The following is a 12,425-nucleotide window of genomic DNA, read 5'->3' as shown; positions in this document are numbered from 1 at the left end:
AATTGAAAAAATTTTTCACTCCAAAGACAGTTTCTAATGTCTGTTTCTCCATTTGAGCATAACTTCTTTCACTCTTTGAGAGAAATCACGCTCAATATAAAACATGTAAACACAGTTGTTTTTTTCCCTCTTTGACCATTGTCTATTACATGATTGATTCCGTAACTGAAAGTATCACACGCAAGTGCTTTTTCATGGTGAACTAACACTGACTCATTTCCTGGACTCTTTCTTGTATAAATCATTTGCTGATTTCTGTTCTCAGGCCTAGTTACATTTCTGTCCTTCTTCAATAATTGATGTGCAAGATCTAATATAAATCTGCCATAGCACAAAGCCATGCCCAAAAATGATTCAAGTTGTGCAGTATTTTCAGGTTTCATTATCCTTTGCAATTACTCCCACTATTTCTTTGACTGGTTACAATCCACTTGCATTCACTTCATGCTGCACAAATACCACTTGCTTCTTTTGAGCTTTACGTGGTGTTTGTGTGGTTCCCTGAATCCTTGCAACAGTTGAAGACTTCTTTTTGGTGCTTATAACTAGAGATAAGATATATTTATTAGTCACATGTATATCGAAACACACAGTGAAATGCATCTTTGCGTAGAATGTTCTGGGAAGCAGCCTGCAAGTATCGCCACGCTTTCAGCACCAACATATCATGCCTGCAACTTCCTAACCCGTACGCCTTTGGACTGTGGGAGGAAACCGGAGCACCCGGAGGAAACCCATGCAGTCATGGGGAGAACGCACAAACTCCTTACAGACAGTGGCCAGATTTGAACCCGGGTCGCTGGCGCTGTAAGGTGTTACGCTAACTGCTACACTACCGTGCCTGCCCAATTAGTGCCTCATCTTGATTGCATTGACAGTGATTCATACCTTGTGGTACCTTGTCCATCTTTGATGACTTTTAATGGTCAGTAATAAGGGTACATGTCCTCAGTGTGCAATTCTAAAGCCAAGGTAGTAAATCAAAGTAACTCAGCAGTGTGATTGGAGACACAAGATATTGCAGATGCTGGGATCTGGAACAAAGTAAAATGGGCCGCTGGAGAAACTCACCAGGTCAGGTAGTATCTGTAGAAGGAAATGGAAGGTTGACGTTTTGAGTCAAGACCCTTCATCTCGACTGAAAGAGGGGAGGTAGCCGATAGCCAGTAATGAAGAGGTGGCGAGGAGTGGTGGGAGCAAGAGCTGGCAAGTGATTGAAGAGCAGGGGAGCACTTCCCTCAGTGCTACCTTCCAACACCAGCACTTGATTCCTTTCATATCAAAAAAATCAATTATCGTACATATGCCAGATACATTTACAAATACTACAGCAATAATCTTATTTACTATTGCCAGGCAAAAGAGGCCATTTGATCTGCTTTTTGCTTCTATATTTGTGTGTTTTTATGGAATTGTACAGAAAATTGTATAAACAAAAAACCTGATGCAGGGTCTCTACCAGAAACGTTGACAATTCCTTCCCCCTCCCCCCTCATCTGTGCTGCTCAGCCAGCTGAGTTTCTCCAGCAGATTGTTCATTGCTCCAGATTCCAGCGTCTGCAGTCTCCTGTGTCTCCTAAACAAAAGACATATTCTAAGCAGATTTTTCTTTAAAACGTTTCCTAATGGAGGGCTGGGGAATTATTATGGGGATGTTCTTGTGAATGTTGCTTATCTGAAGCAATGTGCCTGTGATGCTGCTGCAAGTAATTTTTTTCACTGCACCCGTGCATGCATGCATGCATTTCTGCATCTGACTGCAAACTCGACGTTGTCTCAGCCGGCACCCATGCCAATGGCCACACGACGCCTCACCCAAGATGGCAGGGGGATGGTGACGCGACGTCCGCCGCCCTTCTCTGCCGGAAGTGGGCTGCCCGGTGCCGGTCTCCAGGGCGACTCGGTGTCCGAGCCACTGGCAGTTGTAACCGAGGGCGGGAAAGGGGGGTTGCGGCCGCATGTTTGAATTGAATGACATTTCTCCTCAGCGTTTGGTTTTGAAATAAATCACTCGCGGGCCGTCGGGCTTTTTGTCTTTGGGCGGTGGAGCAGCCCAGAGCGGGGCGGCCGGTACCGGCCCCGGCTCCCGGGTGACTCCGGGCCGCAGGTCGGTGGGGTGTTGGGATCCGTGCAAAAACCCCGACCGATCCTGCATGCATTTTGTGCGCACTCGCCTCTGGTCGCTGCCTTTTGTTGCTGAGGTTTGTCCAGCATGGAGTTCCCGTTCGACATTAACCCCCTCTTCCCCGAGAGGATCACCGTCCTGGATCACCACCTGCAGCCCGGCCGCAGGAGCAGCTCCAGCAAGTGAGTGCTGCCCTGAAGGGCTCTCTGTCTACCCGGGTGTCTTCCCCCCATCACCCATCCATCCTCTGCCCAGCTGGTGCTCCAAACCCCCGCCTGCTCCCCCACCCCACCGCACCCCCTCCCCTCCCCTCCCCGCCTGCTCCCCCACGGCACCCCCTCCCCTCCCCGCCTGCTCCCCCACGGCACCCCCTCCCCTCCCCCGCCACCCCTTCCCTCCCCGCCCCCTCCCCTCCCCCGCCACCCCCTTCCCTCCTAGATGCCCCTCACCCCGCCCTGGACCCCCACCTCCCCATCTCCACTCCCTCCACCTCCCCTTCCTGCATCCACCCTCCTTCCTCCCTGACTCCTTCCTTCCCTGCCTGACACCCTTCTGCCCGGTCTTTCCTTCGACTCCTCTCCACCCTCCCTATGTCCTCCTCTAGACTCCATCCCCCTTCCTGTGCCCATCTCTTCCCTCTGTATGTGCCCTTCTGCCTCGTAACTGCATAGTTTATTCAATGTGTGAATGTTGGGAATGGAGAAAAGTGCACTACAATGCAAATACCAGTAAATGTTCACCCTAGTGAAAGAAGAATTCAGTTGATGGCTTGTAAACCTGGAGGAGGAATAAAAGGAGATGAGAGAAAGAGGGTGAACATTACTTGGGAAGCTAGAAGTCTACACAGCAAATCTCAGCAGACATTGGAACTTCCTTTTATTTCTGTGGTTAGATCTTTGAAAGATTATTTGTTGTGCACCAGACTGAACCTAAAGAACAGAGTGAGAATCACGAGTAAATTCAGAAGATCTATGGGTAGAACTGAATATGTGGTCATTGTTGGCAAGACCTGCTTCTGTTGCAGATTCCTCACTGTTGATGAGCAGCCTCTTTTACAGCATTAAATTATATATTTAATAGAAAATTTATTCAATTATTGCAACAGCAGGTTAATGTTTCTAGTTGTACACAGGGCAATCTCAATTTTTTAAAATAACACCACATTAGCTGTGACCACTTAAGATAAGATTTCTTTATTAGTCACATGTACATCGAAATACACAGTGAAATGCGTCTTTTGCGTAGGGTGTTCTGGGGGCAGCCCACAAGTGTCGCCACACTTCCGGCGCCAACACAGCATGCCCATAACTTCCTAACCCATACATCTTTGGAATGTGGGACAAAACCGGAGCACCCAGAGGAAACCCATGCAGACACGTGGAGAACGTACAAACTCCTTACAGACAGCGGCCAGAATTGAACCTGGGTCGCTGGTGCTGCAAAGCGTTACGCTAACTGCTATACTACCGTGCCTGCCGAGGATTAGTGTGGCTCTGCTCCCTCTTTATCAACAGCCTGTGAATGGTGTTCCTTCATACACGTTCTGTCTTGGTTCTGCAGACAAAGTGGATAATGGCTTGGGTGATTGTGACGGCAGAAATACGGGGAAGTGGGCCATGTAAAGCAACTCCACAAGTTATCACCTAGTTCCCATCAGCTGTGGCGGGGGAGCATCCCATTAAGCTTCTGTTTGGCCTGTTACTGCCGGTTTTTAGTGGCGACCTGGTGCCCCCAGAACCAGACCCACAAGGCTTTCAACTAATTGGATTGACAGCGACGACTTCAAGAGACTCGATGAGCTGCCGGATATGCCGTGACTTTAAGGATCCCATTACTGATCTGTGCCAATAAGCATGGCCTCACTGTGGTTCACTCTACCTCCCAAGGCCAATGTGAAACAGGCACAGATGCCCAGGCAGTGACACAGCTAAGTATAGGGAGACCTTAACCTAATTGCCTCTGCCGCCTTGGAGAGTCGCACCTCTGAAACGTGTTATTGCTTACGGATTCGGTTAACGGCTCAATCTTCTTACGCAGCCCCTTGGAATTGAGGGTGACTTACCTCCATTCTTGCTTCTTTGGAGACTGATGGGCCCAATGTTGGACCCACAGGCTCTGTCACAGGTGAGGCAGGTGGTGGCTGTTAGGAGGGGCAGGTGGATGGCTTGGGGGGCTGGTGCTCTCCTCCTGCCGTTTATGCTGGGCTTCAGTGTGCTACCGGACACATGGACTTGAGACACTCAGTCCCATCCCAAATGCTTCTCCTCTGCTTGGAGAAATCATGGGCCAGGAATTCCCAAGAGTCGGTGAGGATGTTGCCTTGTTTTTCAAGGAGGCTTTTGAGAACATCTTTTCCTCTGTGCACTGACGATCTCTTCCCATGACGGAGTTCAGAAGGGAGTGACTGTTTTGGAATCTGATGTTGGGCATGCAAAGGATGTAGCCCTACTCAATGAAGCCCACTAAGTATCAATTAGCGGGGCATGTTGTTCTGGGAGATTATTTGGTTCACTTATCCTTCCAGTGGATTTGGAGGGTTTGGCAGAGACAACATTGATGTTGCCTTGATGTACCTGCTGTAGGTGGTCCAAGTCTCTGAATTATACAGGAGGTCAGGGATCACCACAACCCAGTGAACCGTGACCTCAGTGCAGCAAACCAATAAAACCAGAGTGAGATCTGCACAGCTAGTAGAGCCATTGCTTCACAGCCCTAATGTCTCTGGCTTTATCTGGTGCCGTCTGTGTGGAGTTTGCGCATTCGCTTTCTTTGACCATATGCGTTTCCTTTGGGTGCTCTGCTTTCCTTTTACACCCCAAAGACTTGGCTAGTGTAAAATTGCTCCTTGTGTGTAGGTGAGTGGTAGAACCTGGTGTTGGAAATTTGGGTGAATAAATATCCCTGAGCAGCACAAAGTTCTTCCTGCCAGACCTGGTCAGGGTGGGAGACCCATCCAGTGCATCTCTGAGCCTGTTGGTCAGAACCGTCCAGTCAACACTTCATTGCTGTGCAACTCTATGACTCTCAGTTGAGTAGTTATTGTCATAACCAGAACTTATCCTAACTATTTTTAAATGATTATATCAAATTTAATTAACTGAGTTTGAAATCCCTCAGCTTCTGTGGTGGGATTTGAACTCATGTCTCTGGATCATTAATCCAGTAAATTAACCAATACACTACCTTTCCCTAAATCATTTCCTCTATCAAAACTCTTCATGCACAAGAAACGAGTCACAAGTGACAGACTGGACCTCTGTTGCCATCCAGAGGGGCATAACTGAGCATCAATCAATGTCTGTAGCAGAATGAGGTAAAGGTTTTGACAGAGAATAGCTTTCCTCAAGGAGATGGTTGACTCTGGGAGGCTGCACGCATTCATGAAGAGGGTGTGGTCACTCTGTTATTGGATAGGGTGCACGTGATGTGTTGACATATCCCAGTGCAGTGTTAAGCCTGTTGTCAATGGCCTTGCTTATAATACAGGCGACCCCTGTGTTATGGCTGTTTAGGTAACGGAAATTTGCCCTTGCAGAATTCACCACCAAAAAATTTGAGATACGGAATTAAATTTGCTGTCATGGAATTTATTAGAAAAAAAGACAATAATTATTTTTCAACTCACACTTCTTGAAGGACGCACAGATGACATGGCTTTGCATAACGGAAAATCGGGATACTGTTTGCTAGTAACGCTGGGCTCGCCTGTATCTACTGGTGAATGTGGAACTTGTTCTAAAGACCTCTGATGTTTAGGCTTCTCGTCATGCCTCCTTTGTCTCTGGACAGATACAGTAAAACTCTGGTAATTCGCCATCCAGAAGTCCTGATAAAGGAGGCAAGACTAGAAGCCTAAACATCACTGAGGTCTTTAACACAAGCTCGGTTTCTGGCACACTCATTAGTTTGGAGTGTGAGCTGGGCGTCTGGAGTGCTAGCAGGGTTAGCCGCTGGAGCTAGTGGTCCAGGGCTTGGGGTCAAGACTGTGGGTCAGGTGTGTGGCTGGAGCCAAGATTGGGGTCCAGAAAACCAGGGGTTGAGAACATGGGGAAGTTTGCGGTCAGAGCCAGTTTCTGGAGTGTTTGGATGTTTCCTCCTCCCTTCAAATTCACCTGGTTCGCTAGAAAATTTCTCAAGCTACTGTGTAACCTGTTAAAATAAAAAGTGAAATAAAAGTGTGCTGGCGTATCATTAGGAGTAACGTCCAATAGTCTGGAATATCTGCTAGTCAGACACCAGCAGAGACCAAAATTAAGGGAGAAGGCAGGAGAATGGGGTTGAGAAAAATGTCAACCACGATTGAATGGTGGAACAGACTCAATGGGCTGAATGGCCTAATTCTACTCCTATATTTTGTGGCCTTGTGATTGTAGGAATTTTGCCGTCATCAGTTTTTGATGACTGTACTCCACTCTGGCAGCTGGCTGGCTGCAAACTGGGATCCTGTGAGGGCTGGGGCTAATTGTCCGGTGTCTTCTCATTGGTGTCCATGGTGTTGGTGACTTGTAATTGAATATGCTGTGGTCCACGTGAGAAGAATGTGCAGGACCAGTTTGAGGTTCTTGATGGAAAAATAAAGGAACCAATGGCCCATCAAATCCACACCGACCTTCAAGCACCCATTTCTACACTAACCCCATTTTATTCTCCCCACATACTTCCATTAGTTCCCCCCAGATTCTCCCTCTCACCTACACACTGCGGAAAAGATTCACAAGGACATGGCTGGGGTTGGAGGGCTTGGGTTATAAGGATAGGCTGGGGCATTGTTTTCCCTGGGGTGAAGGAGGCTGAGGGGTAACCTTATAGACATTTATAAAATCATGAGGGGTGTAGTTAAGGTAGATGGTCACAGTCTTTTTCCCTGGATAGGGGAGTCTAAAACTAGAAGGCGTAGGTTTAAGGTGAGAGGGGAAAGATTTAAAGGTGACCTGAGGGGCAACCTTTTGCACATGGGTTGGTGGAACGAGCTGCCAGAGGCAGGTATAAGTACAATGTTTAAAAGGTATTTAGATATTTGCATAGAGAGGAAATATTTAGAGGGATATGGACCAAACACAGGCAAATGGGACTTGCTCAGGTAGTCCATAGTCGGCGTGGACGAGTTGGGCCGAAGGGCCAGTTTCCATTGCTGTATAACTATAATTTACAGTGGCCAGTTAACCAACCAAGCCACACATCTTTGAGATGTAGGAGGGAACCAGAACACTGAGGGGAAAACTAACGGTGACACTGTGTCTGAAATTTTCCTCCTCCTGCCCCTATTGTTCAGACTGGTTCTGAGTGGGCTCTCTGTTGATTTGGCTCATTGTTTTCTTTCATTGGCCTATGCCGGGTGGGAAGTCCTTTACTATGCTTGTGCCCCTGAGCTAAACGCCAAGAAACCTACAGGAGAAAGAGGTTGGAGAGTCAAGAGACTGCAGATGCTGGAATCTGGAGCAACACACAAGATGCTGGAGGAACTCAGCGGGTCGGGCAACAGCTATGGAGGGAGATGGATGAAGGGTTAATGAAGATGAAGGGTGTCAACCTGAAACGCCGACTGTCCATTTCTCTCCACCGCTGAGTTCCTCCAGCTTTTTATGCATTGTAGGAAAAAGAGGTTCCCGGTTATAGAGCACACCCCATGGTGCCGTGGGACTGTGACTTGCTCTCACAAGCCCAGAGAACTGAGGCACAGCTTAGGAAGAGCTAAGATTTAGGGCCCCTGCCCCAGTGGGTGCGAGGCGCTTTGCTGGAACAGTATGCAAGATAAGTTTTTCACTGTACCTTGGTACAAGTGACAATAATAAACCAATACCAATAAAACTAGAAGGCGGGTTTAAGGTGAGATTTAAAGGGGACATCAGGGGCAAGTTTTTCCACACAGGCTGGTGGGTATATGGAACAAGCTGTTAGAGGGAGTAGTATAGGCAGGTGCAATGACATCGTTTATAAGACATCTAGTGGGATACATGGGCAAGAAAGGTTTAAAGGGATATGGACCAAATGCAGGCAAATGGTACTACCTCAAGTTGGCACCTCAGTTGGCATGGGATGAGTTGGGCTGTTTCCATGCTGTGTGACTCTGTGACTATTTTTATTTTGTGACGAGGCTGCAGTGATCCTTCACTATTCCTCAAGAGTGATCACCTCTTTACGTGCGACCCTAAGCAGTGAGTGGCAGTGGATTCTGGCGTCCATTTGTGGATGTGGACAAGCCTGCAAATGCTTTCCACAGTTGTCTCCTGGTCGGTCAGGAGTGGCAACTGGTTGTATGCGCCTTGACGGAGGCGTCTGTGCTGCCAGACACAAGCAGCACCTGCCTTACTCCAGGCTGAGACTACAGTTGCAGCATTGGGATTTTGCACTCTGCACGCCTCCGTCAAACTGAAACCTTGGATGCACTGCTCAAAACATCACTCGTGCTGCACTGTTAAATGTGATTCAGGCTTCAAGGTACGAAGGGAGCAGTCTCTCACTCATTTTCTCATACTCTCGCAAGAGGGTTCACGGCGCACTTGATCTCACCTCTCAAGAATTGCAAGGAGTTTTACCCCAGGCTTAGTGCCAGTATCAGCATCAAATCCCTGAATCAGCACTGCAAGCTTAAAAAAGCCTCTGCCTTTTATCATGTTGCTGTTGTGAGAGCATTGGATATTGTGTTTCCTCCATTATAGTACATTGAAAAATCCTTCACTGGTTATGAATTAGCCTGAGATGAATGCAAACTGTTTTTCTCTCCCTCTCCATGTACTGCATGCATTACTAGGTCCAAATTTTGTAGATTGCTGCCTTTTTTCGGGGGTGAGGGGTGGGGGGGGGGGGGGAAGACTTCATCACACAAACTCTCCACTCCCTCTCCGCCCTGACAGCTGCGCTTCAGTTGTTGCTGCCCTGTGTCCTGTTGAAAGAATGAAGATCAAATCACTCTGATCTCCACCCAGAGTGAGCAAGCGAGCAGCACAGGGCCTCAATTGTTGCAGCTCATGACCTCATCCAGCAGCTGCTGCTCATTGAACACGCGGCTGCTTCCTCGGTTTACTGAAGGACTTTTGACACTGGTTTTCCATGAGGCTTTTTTTTTGTTTGCTTCCGATTCAAACTCACCGTCCTTCATTTGCTTCCTTTTACCCCTGTTCAGCTGTGAGCTGCTAAACTCTTTGTGATGCACTCCAGAGCACTAACACGGGGTTTTGGCCCAAAATGTCAACCATCCCTCCGCCTCCTCGGATGCTGCTTGACCCGCTGAGCTCCTGTGTCCGCTCCACAGTTTCCTTTGTTACTGTGTTAATCCAGGTCTCTCACACTGTCACTTCTGCACTGATGTTATATGCACCCTCACGCTGACATTTTGTTACCCCATCCCTTAATGCCTTTGTAACTGACAGTGCCTGTGCTGATGTTAATCTGGCTCCCTTGTACTGCCATTCATTAATCCCACCCCTGTATCTGTATTACTGCAGTTCCTTTACACTGTCATAGAAACACACAAACAAGAAATAAGCACAGGGCACTTGGCCCCTATTGCCTACTCCACTTATTAATAAGGTCACAGTTGATCTGATTGTTGACTGTCTATTTCCCTCCACAGATGCTCCCTGACCTGCAGAGTTCCTTCAGCACTTAGTTTTATGATCTGATTGTAACTTCAATTCAACATTCCCGCCCACCCATGGTAACCTTGCACCCTTCAGCTTTAGAAAAAACTATCTATACCTTAAAGATATTCAAAGATTTTTCTTCCACTGCCCCTTGAGGAAGAGAGTTCCAAAGACTCCCACCTCTGAGCGAGAAGAAAATTCACCTCATTTTCAAGTTTATTGTCGTAGGCATACACACACAGGGTATAAATGCCGTGAAAATTAGCTTTCTGCAGTAGCAGCACTGTACGTTACAAACATTTGTTTTTAATGGGTGACCCATTATTTTTAAACAATGACCCCTTGCTCTAAATTCTCCCACAAGTATCTCTCCCTATCCACCACATCAAGATTCTCAGGATCTCGATGTTTCATTCAAGTCCCATTTTACTCTTAAACTCCAGCAGATACAAGCCTGGCCTGTGCAACCTTTCCTCATAAATACACCTGACTAATCCAAATATTCGTTGAGTAAATTTTTTTCAGAATTGTTTCCAATGAATCACTATCCTTAACAAAGCCAATCAATGCAGTACTCCAGATGTGCTTACATGTGTCCTATATAATTGAAGCTTAACCCCACTCCAGGGGGACCTTTGTAACTGACCGTATATATGTTCACATTAATCTAGGGCCCTCACACTTTTGCTCAAAAACCACGATTACTGGTTCACTGATGCTTAATACAACTGCATGGCACTCCATAAATGAAATGAAGCTAACCTGAAAGCTAATCCCATATTACTGTTCCAAGAGTGACTTTGGCACTCTCCTCTGACTCCACAGGGCCACCCTTGAGAACCAGCTTGCCGTGGTGTTGGACAAGATGGGGGAGGCTTCAGCCAAGGTAAGGTCCACAGTCAATTACTGGCTGGTCTGCTGTTTTGTGAGAGGAAATAATCTCTATCCAAACTTTAATAGTTAGAATCATAGAATGGCTGCAGCACAGGAAGAAGCCATTTGGCCCAGCATGTCTGGACTGGCCCTCTACCAGAGCAACTCTGTAATTCTGCCTTTTCTTCCTGGCCTTGTGACAATGTTTCCATCACATCCAATGCCTCCTTGAAGACCACCATGGAACCTGCCTCTACATGTAGTCATACAGGACAGCAACAAACCCTCTGGGCCACCGAATGCACCATCTATCAAGCACCCATTTACACTGTTGGATCCGGTTATTTTCGAATCCGCGGGTTCTTTCAGGGAGAAGAATGAGTTGGAAACAACTTGGTGCTTCACAAAGTTTTACTGGAAAAGTTTAAAACAAAGAAACAGTCACAGAGCACATGGCACTAGCTTTACTACTAGGAGATGAGCCAAGACAAAAGGAACTAAAGATGAGCTGGGGCCGGTGGGAGGAAAGAGAGCAAGAGAGAGATTAACAGAAAATGACACCTTTTATACCTGAGACAAGAGGTACTCCTTGGCTAACAATAGTCCAATCAGGAAACCTATTAGATACCTGTGGCAAAACCAACCAATGAGAAAACACTTAATCACCTGATGGAAGAACCAATAAGCTAGGAAGTGGCCATTCCTTGTGCAGCCACTTGAGGTGTATTAAACACTATACATGTTAAAAAAAAACTACTTAAGACAGTTGAATTCAACAACATGAAACCCATTTTATACTCTCCACATTTTCACCAACTCCCTCCAGATTCTACCACTCACTACACATTAGGAGCAATTTACAGTGGGCCAATTAATCTAGCAACCCCCACATCCCTGGGACGTGGGAGGAAACCGGTGCACCCGGCGGAAACCCATGCGGCCATGGGGAGAAGGTGTGAACTCCACACAGACAGCACCTGAGGTCAGGATCGAACCCAGGTCACTGGAGCTGTGAGGCAGCAGCTGTAATAGCTGTGCCACTCTCCTGCCCATCTGCAGTACATTCCAGATCCCAACCACGTGTAAAAACAAAAAATATATAGTATTTCATATCACTGTCAATTCTCTTCCCTTTGATACTTGTGACCTCTAGTTCTTGACCCCTCTGACCAACCAGTATAGATTCCCTAAACTCCCTCATGGTTTTATATACTTCCATTAAATCTTTCCTCTGCCATCTGCAAAGAAAACAGTCCCAGCCTCTCTGTGCAAGTCGTTGGTGAGACCACACTTGGAGCATTGTGTGCAGTTCTGGTCGCCCAGCTATAGGAAGGATGTTGTTAAGCTGGAAAGGGTGTAGAACAGATTCACGAGGATGTTACCAGGACTGGAGGGTTTGAGGTATAGGGAGAGGCTGGGACATTTTTCCTTGGAACATAGGAGGTTGAGGGGTGACCTTATAGAGGTTATAAAATCATGAAGGCTGTAGATAAGGTGGATGGTCACTGTCTTTTTCTCAGTTGGGGAGTCTAAGACTAGAGGGCATAGATTTAGGGTGAGAGGGGAAAGATTTAAAAGGAATCTGAGAGGCAAGTTTTTCATGCAGAAAGTGTTGGGCGTATGCTACAGGCTGCCAGAGGAAGCTATAGAGGCAGGTACAACTATAATGTTTAAAAGACATTTGGACAGATGTCTGGATAGATATGGGCCAAATGCAGGAAAATGGGACTCTCTCAGATAGGTGCCTTGGTCAGCATGGATGAGTTGGGCTGAAGGGCCTTTTTCCATGCTGGGTGACTCTCTAATCTATCCTTGCAACAGAGCCTCTCATTCCAGGAATAATT

General features: G+C 47.0%; 1 protein-coding gene across 1 annotated transcript in view; it reads left to right on the top strand.

The window, feature by feature from the left end:
* The first annotated feature begins 1,884 nt into the window (after positions 1–1,884).
* The window catches only part of atat1 (alpha tubulin acetyltransferase 1), a 46,722-nt gene continuing 36,181 nt past the window's right edge, over positions 1,885–12,425 (top strand). The window contains exons 1-2 of the mRNA XM_052043993.1: positions 1,885–2,307; positions 10,534–10,594. Coding sequence (XP_051899953.1) covers positions 2,213–2,307; positions 10,534–10,594 — 156 coding nt within the window. The 5' untranslated portion in view covers positions 1,885–2,212. The remainder of the gene's footprint in view (positions 2,308–10,533; positions 10,595–12,425) is intronic.

The sequence above is a fragment of the Pristis pectinata genome, chromosome 34 (genome assembly GCF_009764475.1).
Source record: "Pristis pectinata isolate sPriPec2 chromosome 34, sPriPec2.1.pri, whole genome shotgun sequence".
NCBI classification, from domain to species: Eukaryota; Metazoa; Chordata; class Chondrichthyes; order Rhinopristiformes; family Pristidae; genus Pristis; species Pristis pectinata.
Note: the sequence above shows the minus strand (reverse complement) of the source record. Positions and strands in the feature narration are given on the sequence as shown.